Raw genomic sequence first — 17,120 nt, 5'->3', positions numbered from 1 at the left:
AAGCCGGAGTGCTCCTTTTGGAAATAGTTCGAGTCAGCCTTGCACAGCTTGTACGAGTACAATCCAAGCCTGAGCGAAAACGAGCTAACAGTGTGGAATGGTAGGTTGAATCAGACAACAGCGTTCTGCGAGATCTCCAGTACTTTCAAGCGTCCATGATGTGGCTAGATATCGGAGTATTTTGCGGTTATAAACGCAAAATGCAAATAGCCGAAAGCCACCTACAGCCGCTATGCACGGTATGTACAACACAGATGTCTCAGGCGCTTCTAACATAATTTAGGCTCTGCGGAGGGCGGGTGCTTTTGACCGCTCGTTCTATTCTGCGGACCAGCAGTTCAAAGATCTTAGGGATGAGACTGCATTGGAAAGCACTTGGTTGCAGTGGGTACGACAGGAGTCACTAAAGCGGTATGCATAACCTTATTGTTATTAGCTCAATTCTAATATGTATCCAGCCTGGCGTACCACCTCTTTGAACACGATGTCGAGGCAGCAACAGCAATGAACAGGCCTTCCCTGACAAGTTATACTGAGTTCACGTTGCCTTTCCCGAGTGCCCGAGATCTGTGGCTTGCGCCCACTGCAGATGCTTGGAAACACCTTTGGGAGACCAAGTATTCCCATATTGCGCCTACGGACTTGTCGTTGCGAGAGCTGCTGGCAGATATATCTATGCTAAATAATCTTCCTCTCAATGTTGATACCGGCGTAGTGAATTCGGCGGTGTTACACGGACTTATGAGCCAAGTGTGGGCTTTTCGACAGCAGGCGCTGTTAGCGGACAGCTGCCGTACCGACACTCGTGCGATGACCCGACTGTGGTTGCAAAGCCGACAGGATGATCTGTGAATATACCCCACCATATTGATAGAAATCCAACTAATGAACCTTAGGTTGCTGTCTATCAACGCAGCAAGGGAGGACATGGTAAACTTCCCACCGATTGCAACCTTGTTCAGCGAATTTGCGGTGATGCACCTGCATGTCAACTTCGACATCATCCAGCGGTTTGCTGGCCAATTTGGGGAGTCAGAAGCGAGGCGAGAATACCCAAGGGTTCGTGACTGGAGTTTGAGTAAAGAAGCTCGCACCTCCATATGGCACGCTGGGCAGCTTCTTCGCGCTGCTCGACTGGTCCTACCTTTCCAACTCCGCGGTTTTGATATCCTGGCGATCTACCACGCAATATTAGTCCTTTGGGTATTTGGATTGTTACGGTGCGGTGAACAACACCGCGAGGAGGCTGCTGGTCCACCAGACAGCAGCCTTGACCCCCTCGTCACTTTGGATGGCTCCGAAGCAGAGTCTGTAAAGGCGTTCATCACCCGAGGCATAGGCCAACCTGGCCTCACCCTCCACTCGGTCAGTCCTGCGGGAGAGAATATCACTGTGTTCTGCCAACTTGCTAGTCCCCGCTTAGTGATGGATGTGGGGAGGCAGGTCTTCGATAACAACTTTCCTAGAGCAACGGACAACTTGCCCCCGCTCGTTGACAATCTACGCAACCTGATACGTGAGCTAGGGAGCCTGCCGTAGTCGCCAATCCGATCCAATTGGTACTTACCTATTTGAAAGGCGCAAGCCGGTACTGTGGACATAGTCTGTGTGGGGGCAGGTCGCCCACGCTTCGGCTCGACCACATCCGACAGGCCATGTCAACAATTCTCGACTTCGTGGGGTCTCCGCATTTCCAACAGTTTCTCCACCGCTGCGCAGCCTGCCAGTGATAATATAGATAAAGTTCTCTATCCGTGTACGAGTTGGAAGTTTCCACTCGAACACCCTGGTTACGATGTCGGGGCCAAATGGGGACAAAGCAGTGATTGAGTTCGCAGAGAATGTGGAATTCGGCAAACCATCGGTGGACTACGGCCATGGCCATATCCTGGTGGATAATTATGGCCAGGTGCAGCGGCTGCCGGTGCCCAGCAAGGACCCCAATGATCCATTGAATTACACGAGATGGGAGAAGATTGGCATTATCGTGAGCTGTTGCTGGTTCTGTAAGTAATCTGCGCACAATGGGGGTTGTATTGGCCGTTAATACTGATTTTCTGGGTAGCGACAATGTCTTTGTCGCTTGTTGGGGGCTTAGGAGCTATCCTCGACGTATTCTTCCAAATGTACACGCGGGAAGGGCGCACTGCCAACGAGATCGTGTGGCTGTCAACTTTCCCTTCCCTTTTCGTCGGCGTTGGTCGGTGTACTCAGATTATTGTTCCTTGGATGAAAAGTTAATGCTTGATAGGCAACTTCCTCGTCCTCCCACTTGCCCTGTTATACGGCCGTCGTTTCACTACAATCGTTTCGACTGTCATTCTTTTAGCAGCTACGATCGGATGCGCAGTCTGCAATAATTGGGAGCAACATCTAGCTTTCCGGATTGTGCAAGGCCTTTCAGCTGGCGTGACCGAGTCGGTGGGTTTTCTCCCCTTATGCACAGCAGTATCGACTAACCTCTGGTTCTCCTAGGTCCTACCTCTTATCCTTGCAGAGGTGACGTTTGTTCATCAGCATGGAATGGTGTACGGTATATACTGGGCAGCACAGAGTGTCATCACCGCATGTCTCAATCTCGCTGCTTCCTACGAAGTAGCAGCCCTTGGCTGGCGCTGGTACTACTGGGTATTCGCGATCACGGTTGCTGCTGGCTTGATCCTAGCCATTTTCTTCGGTTTTGAAACTAGCTACCAGCGCAGTTCTCAGTTTGTGAACGGCCGCTTGGTCATCACCGACCAATTCGGTGTGACTAGAATGCTCACGGAATACGAAACTCAGGAGTACCTAGATACACACGGCCATCCTGGTGACGAGCATCATATACCAGAAGAACTGCGACCGAAGAAAACTTATCTGCAGATGTTAATTCCATGGTCTTCACCGAGAGAGAGTCCCTTGACCTTGGTCCCTAGAACCACTCTCCAGATCTTCGAAGCATTCATGTCTCCTGGCATCCTCTACGCCACACTCGTCGCCTCCGTCGTCCTCGGCTGCTCAATAGGAATGTCCCTATCCTACAACACCGTCCTCCAGTACAACTACCACTGGGCTCCTAAGTCCATCGGGCTAATCAATCTCGGCGGTGTCTTTGGCGGATTCGGCGGCATGCTCTACGCCGGCTTCTTCGGCGACAAATTCATCATCTGGATGGCGAAGCGTAATGGCGGAGTCCACACACCAGAGCACCGCCTCCCACTCCTCATATTCCCCGGTATCCTAGCCGTCGTCGCGCTCCTTATCTATGGCTTTACTGCCGGCGGCAGCGCGACCTGGGGTGGCCCTTACATGGGCTGGACTCTGTTCCAAATCTCATTTGTCTCGGTGCTTATCCTGTCGACATCCTTTGCGGCTGAGGCGTGGGAGAAGAACCCCGGCCCGGCGATTGTGGCTGTGGTTGGGGTCAAGAATATTGTCGCATTTGGCTTGAGTTATGGGATTAATCCGATGACGGAGAAGTATGATTATCCTGTTGCGATGGGGATTCTGGCCGCCATTTGCGGGGGTGTGTTTTTATTCGGCATCCCTGTCTACTTTTTAAATCCGAAGGTATGAAACCCTCTTACTGCTTGCCTTATTGAAAGAGACTGACTATTTCTAGTGGCGGAGGCGGATGGATATGAAGGAGCGTAGAAGCGCCATGCACTGATTCAGAATTACCTAGGTTTGTTTGAGCAGGACTAAGTAGTATTCTTTTTATATAACGCTGAATAAATTAAGAGCGACTCTATACCAGTTTATGACAAGCCAGGTTAGAATTAAACCATGGAATCGTAATCGCTAGGACACAGGACTCATGTCTTTCTCCGCCAGGAGAGATATATCAAATCATGACAGTCATAATAGATACCCAGAAACCATTAAGTCTCGCCCGCAGGTTCTGAAAAGCGAGGTTATATCCAACCAAGGTATGCTCATTCAAAACCCGGAAACGCATCCCACTGAACCTCATTCCCCTCAGACACCGTACCATTAGTCTTGCCCTCAGCCTCCTCAGCCTCCTCCGCCGAACACCGTGAACACCCGCATTTAAACCGGAACAGACTCTGGAGACGTTCCCGTCGGTCCCTGAGCGTGGTATACTGAGTCATATCGAAATAAGAAATGCAGCATTCTTCCCCCGGCGCGATATCCCGTCCAGCCGTGAAGACCATGCGGCTGTGTTTGTCTGGTTTATGTATGATCTGCGCCAAAGATATTAGCATGATTTGCTGTGGACGTGGATGTGGATGGTGTAGGATAAGGTATGCAAGCAAGCAGGCAGACAGGTAGGTAAAGACATACATTCGGACAACAAGAGTGATTCGCAATCGACGCGCGCGGATAGACCGCAGCCCCGAATTGCTCGCCCCGATCAACAGCAGGCGAGGGAGGTGGGAATACTCCTGTTTCTCGCGGGTAGAGGCCGAATGAATTTGCTTCTTCTTTGCATATTAATGCGAGAACGTCGGTGTTGGATAGGGTGTGTGGGAGTGAGGAGCTGGAGAGATATTTCTTGACGAGGACGGTCCATTCTCGAACTTGGGCGTGGGACCAGGTCTCTACCGTGCCGCAGAGAGAGTCGATGGCGGGCCAGCCGGATTTGAAGTGTGATAAGGGTGAGTTGGGGGGTAGCTGGAGTTGCTGTAGTTGATTACCGTTGTTGTTATCGTTACTATCGTGTTGTTGTTGTTCGGCATTTCTTCTGGAGAGTGTGCGGACGATCAACCAGAGCATGCCAAAGTTATACTCGCCCCATTTTGAGCGGAGGGAGACGGCGTATTTGCTCAGCCAGGTGCACTCGAAGGCATGGCGGGGTTTATCTGCGTTGCGACAGGTATCATTGCACCATATTACGTCTGTGTTGCAGCGATTTGAACATCGGGATCCGGTGGCTTGTTGTACTGGGCTGTTGCATTGGGGGTTGCTGCAGAGGAGGGGACTGGCTGTGTCTACGCCGGAGATTGGAATAATTGCGTACGGCGGGTCGACGACGAGGATTTCGCCTCTTTGAATGCGCTGCGATGCCTGCAGTTGGCGGCCCTTGTTGGGGTTCACGCTCTGTGCTAGATGGGGATGGATCCACGGGAGCAGCATGGTATTGGTATTGGTATAGCTACGGCCGGGCGAGGTCCAGCGGTGATAGTTATTATGGACTTCGCAGAATTTCTCATCTTTTTTTTTTTTTTTTCTGCGCTGATGAGGAAGTGCGGAATTTCGGTACGTATCACAGAGTGGTCCGGCCCACTTTGGCCCGTGGGAATGGGCCTGAATCTGGACCTCATCATGAAGCCCTTATTGGCCATGTGGATGGCATCACGAGCTCGAAACAGGTTAGGGCTGGCTTAAATCGACATAGTGGATTTGTAAAACATCGTCGTGACGAAAACAGGCGATTTGATAGGAGAGTCTGGCCTGGTGTGGAATGGGCTCGCATTTCCCACTAGCTGAATTCCTCACGATAAGCTCTCGTGCCGAACATAAGCTTAATCTATAACCAGCGATTTGCCATGGATTGATTATTGTGTTATAAAGGGATTTCTAGTTTCAAATTACCGTGCTAGATTGAACACCGAGATGCGAAAATAGTATGATTTGAACACAATGGTTATGCGGTGTGGTGAGACTCCTTGCTGCAGGCATCTGGCTAATGCTTGGTGGCCACCACAAACAGCCTGGGATAGGGTAACAGCACCCTTCCATCAAAGCACTTGGGGTACAGTTTCTCAAGGCGGCCCAGGTATGCTTTCAGGAAGCCCTCTCTCTCCTCGGGTGACAAAGGGTCAACATACGGGCGAAGGCCTGTCCCCTTGACCCATTCTACGACGGCCTGGTGGTTCTCCAGCGAATGGTTGTAATGCGTATGCCAGATATTCACATCAGCACATATCGGCTTTAGTGCGTCGTAGATTTCTTGCGGCGACTGGATGGTGTCCCGCCCAGCGGAATCCAGTTTACTTGCCCAAGGGCCATCTGCAGCGGTCTCTCGGATGGCAACGTGAGATGGCTCCGCCAGGTTATCAGGGACTTGGAACGCGAACACACCCCCTGGAGGCTGGGACTCGATCAATCGCTTGATGATTTGAAGCCGTTGATCGCGCGGGACCCATTGGAAGACAGCGTTTGAGAAGAACAGGTCCACGGGCTGCTGGGACGTGTAGGTTCCGAGATCATCCACGGAGAAATCAATATCAGGTAATGTTTCACGCGCCTTGCGAATCATATCTGGGGACGAGTCCATTCCCGACACGCGAGCGTTGGGAAACTGAGATAGGAGAACGGCCGTGGAATTGCCTGGTCCACAGCCCAGATCTACGACGTTCTTGGGCGATGTCAAGGGTACTTGAGCAAGAAGATCGCGGGATGGTCTTGTGCGCTCTGCCTCGAACTTGAGGTACTGTTTGGAGCTCCAGTCGTTTGCTGCCATGGTTCTCGTGGAATGGTGGAATTCGCGCGCAGCAAAGGAGCGAGCGAGCAGGTGAGATGAAGTTCGTGTCGCAGAGAGCATGGTACAACCGGAAAAGAAGAGGTGCAGTTTGATATAGATGGATCGCTGCTCAAGCACGCGTTGAAGCTTTTGAGAGAGACAAAACAGAGCAGCAACCGGCGATATCGGAAGTTTCCGAGCGGCGGCTGCGACCGCGGGGGATGAGTCAGTAATGTCCGCCTGAGGCAGTAATCGGACGTCCGATCGCTGCTTTTCTTCATCTCAAGTGAGTCAAGTCTCAACCTTTCTGGTTCCGGTTCTCCCATCTCCGCCTCTCTCTCGCCGACTCACGCAATGAATGAGTCCCAATGCGGGAATCTGCCGATAATCGCTGCGAGACCTCGATGGTGATCTGACTGCTTGATGGCAGTTGCGCTTGCACGGTTCTTGAACCTCGGAAGCTTCGCGTTGACGAATAAAGCTTGGCCTCGAGTGAGAAACAACAAGTAGAAGGGGTTATTACAAAGCGCATATAGAATGGTCCTTGTTGGTCAATGCGGCCCAATGGCGTGATATCTCCATATTGAACTACCCACGGCCGTGAACGCCCCGATCCATCTGATCCCGTGCGGAGGAAGCGATGGCTCTCTGAGCAGGCGCAAATCTACCGTGGCGCTCGAGTGGCATGTAACCGCTAAGGCTACCTGCTAAAGAAACGAGGCACTGTTGGGTTTCGAATGAGCTGGCACCAGGATAAATTGAAGAACAAGTTGCTTCCATTCAACTACGAGGAGGCTGATAGGAAAGTGCTAACAATACAAAGCCACTGCAACACGAACGGGTAGTGAAGCCATGCAGAACTTACTCAACCAACGAGTACCACTTGTTGAAGACATTGTCTGTGTCATACACCTTCTTCAGCTGGACGAGTCGGTCGTAATTAACCCCAAAGACGTCTCGAGGATCAGCGGACAGGTGATCATAGTTTCCATATTCTGTAACGGGACGGGCGACTGGTCTGCCATTCTTCTCCCGTTCTGTCGTTACGAGTCCTGCGATCCATCGAGACCATTTCTCTACTCTCACATCGTCCTGCCGGTCTAACCAATGAAGAGCAATCATGACGTTCTGGACATCTCCTCTATGGCCATGCGCCGTTGCAGTGACTGGAACCTCGCACCACTTGTCCGGTTTGTAGAACTCGAATTCCAGCATGGACTTGTCTGATCCCGGTACCTCGAGGTGAAGCTTTTCCAACTCGGGTACAATCACTTCTCTGATGAACTCTGGTCGTAGCGGTGTAGTATACGCCGCCCCCTTTGAGATGTTGCGCCCCCCTCGAGCTGCCGCTGCAGTGAGCATGTTATTGACCGAGGCGTAAGTCTGTTCCTTGGTCGTGTTAATAACGGGACCCAAGTCAAGCAAAGGCTGGAAAATAGGTTGGGCAGATTCGGCATTGCCATAATGGAAGACAACTGCTATGACCCCCAATTCCCGGCCGGAGCTCGCAAATTCATATCTCGAGAGCTGTACGACCATCGCGGAGTTTCCATCTGTCGTTTCGACCAAGGTATTGCCGAACGCAATAACGGCCTCAATCTGTGAGAGATAAAACCCAAGTATGCCCGCCCACACTGGATCCTTGTGCTCGTGGGCTTGGAATACGAATTCCACGACCACCCCAAAGCACTGCCCTGCGCCACGAATAGCCCAGAATAAATCGGAATTTTCATCCACTGAGGTATTAAGGACTCTGCCATCAGCCAGGACAGTCTTCGCGCCGATCAGGTTGTCAATGATAAGGCCGTGGCGTGGTGCAAGCCACCCGTACCCACCTCCAAGAGTAATACCACCAACCCTAGTGTCGTTCACAATACCCTCGACCACTGCCAGCCCAAGGTCCACCAGAGTATCATCGACATCCTTCCAGCGACATCCTCCACCTACACGGACAGTCTTTGTATCGGGTAACACGATTACATGGCGCATGCGTTCGAGATCGATAACGAGACCACCATAACAAGAGGAACCACTACTTGTCGTATGCTTACCACCAGCAACTGCAAATGGGACTTTGTACTTGACACAACCGAGAACAGTTGCCGAGACGTCATCTGAATTGTTTGGATAGACGACGATAGCCTAACGGAGTTAGCGAGCACCTTTGCTGTAATCGTTACTGATTCTTACAGCATTATTGGGAACCGCATCGTTCCACCTCAGAATACTCTCGGCGTACCCGGGAGAGTCGGGAGTCAGGATATCACATTTCAAGGTCGCCTGGAGCTCAGAAGTGAGCAGTTGAATATTGAAAGGGTCGGCGCTCATTGTTAACGGTTGAAGGGGTAACAATACCGAATTTCGGGATCGAGGGCGGAAGAACAACAATTTTGCGTATATACGGAGAACTGAGTGTTGGGTTAAACGATTGTCAGATCAGCGCTGATGGCGAAGAGGACACCCGGTGCTGTTGTAGAGGTGTTGAAGATCGAGTCGTAACAGCCATATCGGTGTCTGGGTAGCACTTTCCTATACAGGCCAGGTTGTTAATGTGTTACCGCTTAGGAAGGAGCGATGCCCACTGGACTTTATAACGAATTTAGGCTTATTTCCGAGTCAAGCACAATTGTTTAGAAGAAAAGCTGCCTCAATTCGTGCCTAATAGTTCAAACAGTGCCTATATACAATATCATGATACAAACGCAACAATAGGGATATTAAATTAGAGTTCCTCCTCCTCAGCTCCGTCCACAATTCGCGTGTCGTTGAAGAGCTGCCATTCCTTGAAATTGGCGTCAATCAGATCCTCCTTGCTCTCGGCCTTGCCAGCTCCGAAGCCCTTCAGTTCCCACTTATCAATACCATCGACACCCTTGAGCGCAGAGGGGTACTCCCGGAAGAGGTCGCCATTCAGGCGCTCGTACTCGGCGTAATCCTTGGGCCAGCCTCCAAGACGCTGGATGGCGAGCTTGAACAGCTTCAAGTGCTGGCGGACTTGGTCGTCGATGGTTGCGCCGTTGGTGAAGTCGGCCACAAAGTCGCTGTCAAGTCCAGAGGGAGCTATGCTGCCGTTGACGCTGCCGTTGACGCTACCACCGTCGACACTGCCGTCGAGATCGTCAAAGGTGGGGTCGCTGAGGGCGCGGAGGACGTTCTCGTGCAGTGCAGCGCTGCGCTTGTAATACCTGTTTGCGAGCTCCTGGGCGTCCTTGTGCGCCTGGTAACGCTGGCCGATGCCAGTGTAAAGCTGGGACAGGAGGACGGACATTGTCAGGGTGGTGGGGCTGCGGGCACCGTTCACGCGGCGGCAGTTGTACACAATGTCTTCTGCCAGGCGAAGGGCAGAAGTGGTGTCACCGACCAGGTAGCGTGCCATGATGTACAGACGGCCCAGGGACAGCGTAACAGAGGGGTCCCAGTCGCGCTGCGCCTCGCGGCTTTGCCAGATCGAGGTGAGGACCATTGAGAGACTTGGGTAGTCGCCCTGCTCTCCGAGGAGACCGATAATGCTGTTCAAATGCTCGAGGCCAACTTGGGCGATGTTGATCTTCTGATCACGGAGCACCTGGAGCACATCTTGAATGATTGTCGCGGAGGTGTTGAGCATCCTCTTACGGGTTGCATCGTTAAGCTGGAGGCCACGGCCGGAGACGTTCAAGCTGAGAACTAGAACAAATCTGGCAATTGCCGCTGTGCGGTAGCTTTCCTGGGCTCTGATGTATTTGAAGGATGCCAGCGCCAGATCGGAAGCCTCATCGTACTTCTTCAATCTGACCAACTCGGTGACGTGGCTGGTGCTAGCAATTCCAACCGAGCGAACAATGTCGTTCGACTGGCGGGTGCTGAAGTAGTGCAGGATCATCATGATAAACACCTTAACTTCAGACGAAGACTTGAAGCCAACACGCTTGCCCTCGTTCGCAAGGAAATACTTGACAAACTCGTTGGCCACATCAGTAGCAACATCCTGTCGGTTGTTCGTGATCAGGAAGTGGTAAAGACGGGCAGCCGACACACTACTGGAGATGAAGCTGCTGTTCGACCGCACTTGCTGCTGGAAGTCTTCAAAGTAAACCAACTCAGTGGTCAAAGAAGCCAAGATTTCGGTGACGGTTGACGACTGGCGGTGGAGTTGGTGTTCAAGCTGAGCAAGGAAAATAAGATTCTGGCGGCTCTTGGACGTGAGGTCGAATTTGGTCGACTTGGCGTTGGTGTTGTCCTTCCTGATCACCTGGCGATAGACTTCATTGGACAAGTCCACAGCCTTTTGTGTCTGGTTGGTTGCAATGTAAGAGCCCACAATGGTTGCAGCAGCCTGGCTCAATCGGGCAGTCGAAGTCTCAGACGAGAGAATGTGAGTGGTTGCTTCCTGCAGCTCCTGAACCACCTGTTCAGTCTTGTTCTGCTTGGAATAGAAGCCAATGACGTCCCTCATTCTGCTAAGAGACTCCTCGTGAGCCCACCCGTAGCTCTCACGCAGCGAAGTGATACGTCGCTTCAGCACCGTGGTAGCCTGTTCCACCTGAGTGGACGACGCGGACTCGGTCAACTGGGTGTTGGCGACGATTGCGGACTGCTCCTCGTATAGTGCGTCCAAAGTGCCACGGATCTCGTCCAAGTCGACGTCCTTGGAGTTGGTCTTGAGGAGCTCCTCGTACAGTCTGATCGCCTCAATCTCATAGTTCTTGGATTCCTGGCACAGTTGTGCGAGCGTCAATGTGGCCTTCACGGTGATTGTTGCCGTGGCACTGAACACAGCCTTGCACTTGGTTTGGTAATCCAGTGTCACTTTGTGAATGGTTGGGAACTCTGTTCTGACAGCACGAAGGGACTGGATATAGCGGGAGAAAATTTCATGAACAAACTTCTCATCCTGGAACTTCGGGCTGAGCTTCGGGTTTTTCAGCCAGGCTGTGAAAAGAATGGTGCAGTAATGCAGAGCATCAGAGTAGCGGCCCTGGTTCCATAGCTCGGTTGCAACAATGTTGAGAGGCTCGAGCGAGTCGGGATGATAGTTGCCATTCTTGTTCAGTGCCTGGATAATTCGCTGGTAGTAGTCCAGGAAGACAGGACGAGGCCGGGTGAGTTCAGCCAATGTGCGCAGCGTCTGAATGACAGTTGGGTGGTCGGGGCCGTAGTGCTTGGTGTAGTCATTCAGAAGCTCTTGGTAAACGCTGATCACAAGCTCGGTCTGCGAGGTCCGTTCCAGGAGACGCAACAACTCGGAGATGTGGTGCTGTCGCAATTTGTCTTCGACGTTCAGGCCAGAGCGGACAGCGTAGTAAATTCTGAAGCGAGTGTCCTGTTCCTTGGCCTGACGGTGACGGGCGTGATAGCACTGCGCCAGACGGTCAGCCAGAGACAGTGAGGAATCAACATGCTTTTGAGGCAGAGTAACATCCTGGAGAGTCGTCGCAAAGAAGGTTGTCCAGGTGTTTTGCAGGATTCTCTTTATCGTGCGCGAAGCGTGCTGCCATCTGCGCTGAGAGATGTACACGCCAACCAAGGTCTCAGCGCTGCCGTAGAAGCTCTGATCGACAGATTTGGAAGAGGATGTTTCCAGGATCATCTCCTCTAAGGTCGATTCGGATACAACCGACTTGGACGAGGCAGAGTGCATCACCTCGTGTGAAGTGCTCTGCAACATTTGTTGAACCTCCTTGTAGCTCGAGGTCTCGGTGCGGCGGGTGCTGTGGTAGTACTCCGAGACCTGCTTGAGAACACTCAATGCGACTGCGGAGAGACCAACGCTCTTCATTACCTTCGCGATTTGTTCCAAATGAGACACCTTGGTTTCAGAGAGACTGGCATTGGTCTGCTGGTAGTCTTGCCAGAAGCTGGTCAGAACAGACGATGCCTCGTGGTCCCTCTTTTGGCTGCGGAGGAAGTTGGTGTACGCGAGAATGATTTTCATCTTCTTGTCTTCCCACGACGCGGAATTGTTTACGCGGGACTCCCTTGTTGCTCGCTGCCAGAATTCAACGTAGGTACGCTCTGCGAGATCAGTCCGGCCACTCTGCACATGTTTGTTGGCAAGATTGAGCAAAGCATCAGCTTCATAGCCTTCGGTGGTCTCCAACAGTTCGTCCTCCTCATCTAGGTCGAGGCGGAAATTCTGCACAATCTGAGTGTCGGTGTCGCGGCGACCGACAAGGCGGACATCGAGAGTTCCGGCCGTCGTATTAGAGGTTGTTCCATGGTCGCTAGTAATGGACTGGATGGTGATAATAATGCTCTCCGCTTTCTTGGTGTCTTTGACCTTGCGGTAGTGCTCAACAAGCTGATCGAGAATAGTTACAACTTTCTCGGAGGTGTTTCCGTAGTGAATCTTGTAGCATTCAACCAGTACGAGCAGCAGTTCCTCACGCCTTGTCATTATGTCGGTCTTAGACTCAGTGACACGTTCAGTAGTCAACTCGAGGAAGACAGTAACCATTTGCATAGTGACGATGTGGCGAGGGGTAAGCAGCTTCTGACTAAGGATAGCAGCCTCGTAAAACAGGGTAAAGGGCTCTGGACCGTTCACCTGTCGCACCAAGCTAGCTAATGTGATGATTGCCTGAAGGGTGGTCACATTTTCCGGCGTCAATACGGTACGGTAGATGTTCGTAAGCGACGTCTGGAATGTTACTAGGTCGGGGGTGGACACGTTATCCAAAACGGATCTCAGGAGGCGTACAACAATTGTTGTGGTTGGCAGCACCTTGGAAATCTCCTTCGCCGCGGTAGTCTCGCCGTCCTTATTGAAGACTGTTGTCTTGCGGAAAACGGGAACCCAGTATCGCAGTGCGAATTCAAGGAGTGGGTTCTTATCCAGTAGCGCAGTTGTGTCATGGTAGTCCAGAGATGGAAGAGACGATGGCTCGTGCTGGTCTGTAACAGTGGATTTGATGTACAGCAGGAGCCTGGTCGCTAGGTCGGCGTGTCGATCCTTAACGGACGATATCAGCTTGCCTTGGGTGAATGTGTCCACAATCGCAGTGCGAATAAGTCCGTGGCGGAGGAAGAAGTAGTCGTACTGGAGGAAGACAAGCGAGTTGAGTGGCCTCAAAGCGTGCAAGGGCTCGACCGCTGTATCAGAGACGGTACGCTTGTCTGTCTGGATGGAAGCGAGCGCGGAAAGCTCTTTGACGTGAAGCGGGCGTTCAGCTGTCGCAAGCCATAGCAGCATGTGTTTACCTTCGGGAGTAACATCTGGCTGCTCGAGAGCGTGTGCAACAAAGTCGTTGACAGTAGGCTTCTTGGATAGCACAGTGTCAACTGCTTTCTTCAGGCTTTCCGGATTTGTCTCCTTGCGAACGTGCTTTGAAATAAGCTTGGCCAGGAGGAACGAGCTCCTAGAGGCCTGCGTAATGCGCTCCACGAGAGTTTCCTGATCAATGGTTGGCAGGTTGGAGAAAACTTGGCTAGGGCCGAAGCAGCCACGAACGACCGCAGCGATGTCGTCAAAGATGAGATCCTCAGTAATCCGAACCCGAGTTTGCGCCGCAGTCTCGGGAGGAGTCTGGGATCCAAGGGTAATGAGCTTAGCGTTTGCCTTGCTGGAAGCCTGCATAAGTCTTCGCAACAGTTTGTCCTCGCCACAGCTAGCCTCATCAACACCATCGACGACCAACATCAGCTGCTTGGCACCCTTCAGCGAGGCGCTAAGGGCCTGGTCCACAGCATCCCAGAGAATATCATCGTAGGTTTGATAATCGGGGGTAACGCTCGCTCTACTCAACGCATCACTGAGAATGCGGAACAGTTGCACATTACCAATGCGCTTCTCGAACAGCTGGGAAAGTAGGGACTTCGCGATCGCGAATGAGCTAGTCTGTGCAGCAATCCTACCATCTAAAGGCAATGTCAGTCACGGGTTCGAAATGACGGATGCTTTAGGGGTCATACTAATAGGAACAAACAGGGTGTGGTAAGAGACGCCGCCATGAGGGTGCTGTAGATGATCAATAATGACAGAAGATAGGACAGTCTTGCCGGACCCTGCCGGACCCGTGAAGCTGAGGTGCTTCTGTGGAGTCTTGAAAAAGCGGGATAAGTAGGGGGCCATCCAGAGGCAAGTCAGCTCCTCGCGATCGTGAGCCAAGTGGGAGCTGTGGTCGGCAATACTGCTGACAGCATGGTCTTCAGGGGCGAGCCAAGCTCGAATGGCCCTCACATCGGACACTGTCAATGGTAGTCAGTAGGTGTTCACCCACCTAGGAAGATGCCAGAACCTTACCTTTGTCTGCATCAAGGTGTTCCCTGAGGAGTTGATGCCTCCACATCGACTCCGCAATCTTCTCACAGCGCTGTTTGAAGGTTTGAATCTGGCCTGGGAAGGTGCGATAGATGTTGACAGAGACAGAAGTGGATGTCATTCCACTAATTGCCTTATGGAAGTAGGTAGCCACACTAGCAACTAGGGTGACAAGGTCGGAAAGCGCAAGGACAAGTTGTTCCTGGATCTCCTGGGTGACGCTAAATAGCTCGGTGCGATCAAGTAGGTTAACCAGAGATATCGAGATACTGTAGAAAAATCCAAAGGAGGCCATGAGGGCACCAGCGTTTTCTCTGCCAAGCTAGATTCACATATGATGGTTAGACATGAGCTTGATCATTTTTGGTCATTGACTTACCTCAAGAAGCATGGAGCAGTAGCCGTAAGACAGCTGAGCGGCCAAATAGCTATCACCAGCGAACCGCTCGATTTCCTCGTCAAAGGAATGAAGTCGGTCAACAAATAGCTGAGCCCACGCAAGCACTTTGTCGTAGTCACTTCCCTCTGGAGGCAGAAGGCTCATGCGCTCGGAGCGAATCCATTCCACGATGGTGTGATGGGTCGCTGTGAGCAACCTGGAGGATGCGCTCGATCCGAGTTCATCCCCACTGCGGCGCTGAAGGGAAGCCACGACGCCAGAGATATTTGTAGTTCCCATCGAGCTAAACTTCCTAGAGATTACGCGAGGAGATTGCACGGAGCGAGCCGCGCCCGAGATAATGCTATCTCCATCGTGTGCTGTGGAGATCTGCCGAGAGCTTGACGTCCGCTTCTGACGGAAGATTCCATCAGCGCTCGGGGAGATGGGGGACATGATAGAGGGGGCCATGATTGTATAATGGGTATCTATTGGGGGATCGGTCGTGTCAACGGCTCGGTAAGATTGGATATGCGTTGAATTTTGGAGTAAGGGAGTGGAGGCAGTTGGTTTTGGAGTATCTGCCTTTGGGTATATTAGTGTTGGAGAAGGTGACCTTCGTTGGGGGTTTGAAGGTGGCTCTGTCGTTGGTTCAGGGGAAAAACAACAGGCGCAGTATAGAATTCGGCGTAATATAGACGGCAGGGTGACGGTGTTGCTAGGCGCAACTATGAGGCAGCATAAAAAAAAGAAAAAAATAGAAAGGAGGCAAGCAAATTGAACAATTGAACCATCGAACAATTGAATTAAATTTCAATCCCACTGGGAAGCTCTTGAATCCCTTATATACCCCCATAGCTCTTACTGAGCTCCGAGGGATAAACGTCATGGGTTTTCCGGTCAGTCGCAAACATTTGCTAGACAGCGGGGCGAAAGTGGTGGCTGGCTACTCGAGCCGTCCAAATAATCCATTTCCTTCGTCATGTCCTCCCGATTGACCCGAATCGTGATGCCTATCATGCAGCGAAGTGGCCCAGGCGGAAGATCAAGGTGCACATTCGGGAGTGGGTATGGAGCGGGAGTATTCATGTCGGAAATACCTGCATAGGAAGGGGTTCACGGTAATGCAATACGGCGTATTGTCAGCTCAGCTAGAACGATTCACTGTTGGGACCGCGCGTTCTGTTGCTGGGGTGTTAATTGGCTGGCAGGTCGTGTCGACCAGAGACAAGCTCCCTTCATCGGATACGGCATTTCCAGTACGTACAGGTTTCTCATCCCTGCATCGACCCCGCTTGCATGTCACACCGGCGGTGGCAGGGAGCATCGACAATCATCTGCAATGGGCCAGGTTGGAGAAGCCGGGTGGATGTATATGATCTAAGGATCTTCTTTGGATGAACTCTCGATCGCAGTGGAGCTGGGGTGGTTCGCACCTCGTTGGGACCAGATCGGAATGTACTAATGTAGGCGCCCGCCAATTGATGAAAACCTACCATCGATGAATTATTGGCCAGACCAAGTGTGAGGCCCGCCCATCGATTCTCCGGTAGATATAGAGAGAGAGGAGTTGGAGGACGGCAGCAAACATTCCATATTCTGGCGACCCAGACGTGGGGAGCATTGCATCCGATGATGCCAGCTGCACTATTTGCGTGGCTGCATGTCGGCAGATGATCTCGTACGTAGAGACGAGAGGGTGGGAAAGCACGGTCCCGAATTGGCGACACAGGTAGCTGAAGCTGGAGGAAAAGAGTGGGTGTGTTCTGCGGATGAAACACCCACAGCAGGCAATCCCGGGCCATTCCTGATCAGGACTAGCCCTGGCATGATCTCTGCAGGCGACAACAGGCCCAACACCTTCTCCTGCACTTCATGCTTAATCCGCACGTAGCTGCCAGAACTCTGCCGTCCGCATGGCCAATTTGGGCGGGACGCGCTTTGGTCGAACATGTTCTCGGGTTTTTGGAGATCGAAGAAGTCGATCTTTGAACCAGTCCGTGCGTTCCAAAGCTGGATCCCACCCCGGATCGGACCGCCAACCAAAACACATCATAGGCTCACATCCGTCCACAGCAATCCTTGTCGCGTGCACA

General features: G+C 52.1%; 6 protein-coding genes across 6 annotated transcripts; 1 reads left to right on the top strand and 5 right to left on the bottom strand.

The window, feature by feature from the left end:
- Nucleotides 1-1,795: 1,795 nt before the first annotated feature.
- Nucleotides 1,796-3,649, top strand: APUU_20176A (uncharacterized protein; the record flags this gene model as incomplete). The annotated part of the gene is made up of 5 exons (XM_041698788.1): nt 1,796-2,006; nt 2,066-2,200; nt 2,252-2,421; nt 2,476-3,549; nt 3,602-3,649. 5 exons carry the CDS (start codon nt 1,796-1,798, stop codon nt 3,647-3,649), a joined length of 1,638 nt encoding a protein of 545 aa, XP_041551938.1.
- A 265-nt stretch (nt 3,650-3,914) lies between these two features.
- On the bottom strand, nt 3,915-5,076 carry APUU_20175S (SET domain-containing protein; the record flags this gene model as incomplete). The annotated part of the gene is made up of 2 exons (XM_041698787.1): nt 3,915-4,184; nt 4,285-5,076. 2 exons carry the CDS (start codon nt 5,074-5,076, stop codon nt 3,915-3,917), a joined length of 1,062 nt encoding a protein of 353 aa, XP_041551937.1.
- Nucleotides 5,077-5,626: 550 nt separating this feature from the next.
- On the bottom strand, nt 5,627-6,406 carry APUU_20174S (uncharacterized protein; the record flags this gene model as incomplete). Its single annotated transcript, XM_041698786.1, has 1 exon — nt 5,627-6,406. The coding sequence occupies one exon, from the start codon at nt 6,404-6,406 to the stop codon at nt 5,627-5,629; it is 780 nt and encodes a 259-aa protein (XP_041551936.1).
- Nucleotides 6,407-7,267: 861 nt separating this feature from the next.
- APUU_20173S (FAD-binding oxidoreductase) lies at nt 7,268-8,395 on the bottom strand (the record flags this gene model as incomplete). The annotated part of the gene is made up of 1 exon (XM_041698784.1): nt 7,268-8,395. One exon carries the CDS (start codon nt 8,393-8,395, stop codon nt 7,268-7,270), a length of 1,128 nt encoding a protein of 375 aa, XP_041551935.1.
- A 162-nt stretch (nt 8,396-8,557) lies between these two features.
- Nucleotides 8,558-8,734, bottom strand: APUU_20172S (uncharacterized protein; the record flags this gene model as incomplete). The annotated part of the gene is made up of 1 exon (XM_041698783.1): nt 8,558-8,734. One exon carries the CDS (start codon nt 8,732-8,734, stop codon nt 8,558-8,560), a length of 177 nt encoding a protein of 58 aa, XP_041551934.1.
- A 394-nt stretch (nt 8,735-9,128) lies between these two features.
- Nucleotides 9,129-15,495, bottom strand: APUU_20171S (NACHT domain protein; the record flags this gene model as incomplete). The annotated part of the gene is made up of 4 exons (XM_041698782.1): nt 9,129-14,242; nt 14,297-14,572; nt 14,628-14,967; nt 15,025-15,495. The coding sequence occupies 4 exons, from the start codon at nt 15,493-15,495 to the stop codon at nt 9,129-9,131; spliced, it is 6,201 nt and encodes a 2,066-aa protein (XP_041551933.1).
- Between the last annotated feature and the right edge of the window lie 1,625 nt (nt 15,496-17,120).

This window comes from Aspergillus puulaauensis, chromosome 2 (genome assembly GCF_016861865.1).
Source record: "Aspergillus puulaauensis MK2 DNA, chromosome 2, nearly complete sequence".
In the NCBI taxonomy this organism is placed as follows: domain Eukaryota; kingdom Fungi; phylum Ascomycota; class Eurotiomycetes; order Eurotiales; family Aspergillaceae; genus Aspergillus; species Aspergillus puulaauensis.
The sequence above is the reverse complement of the archived record's forward strand: the minus strand, read 5'-3'. Positions and strand labels throughout refer to the sequence as shown.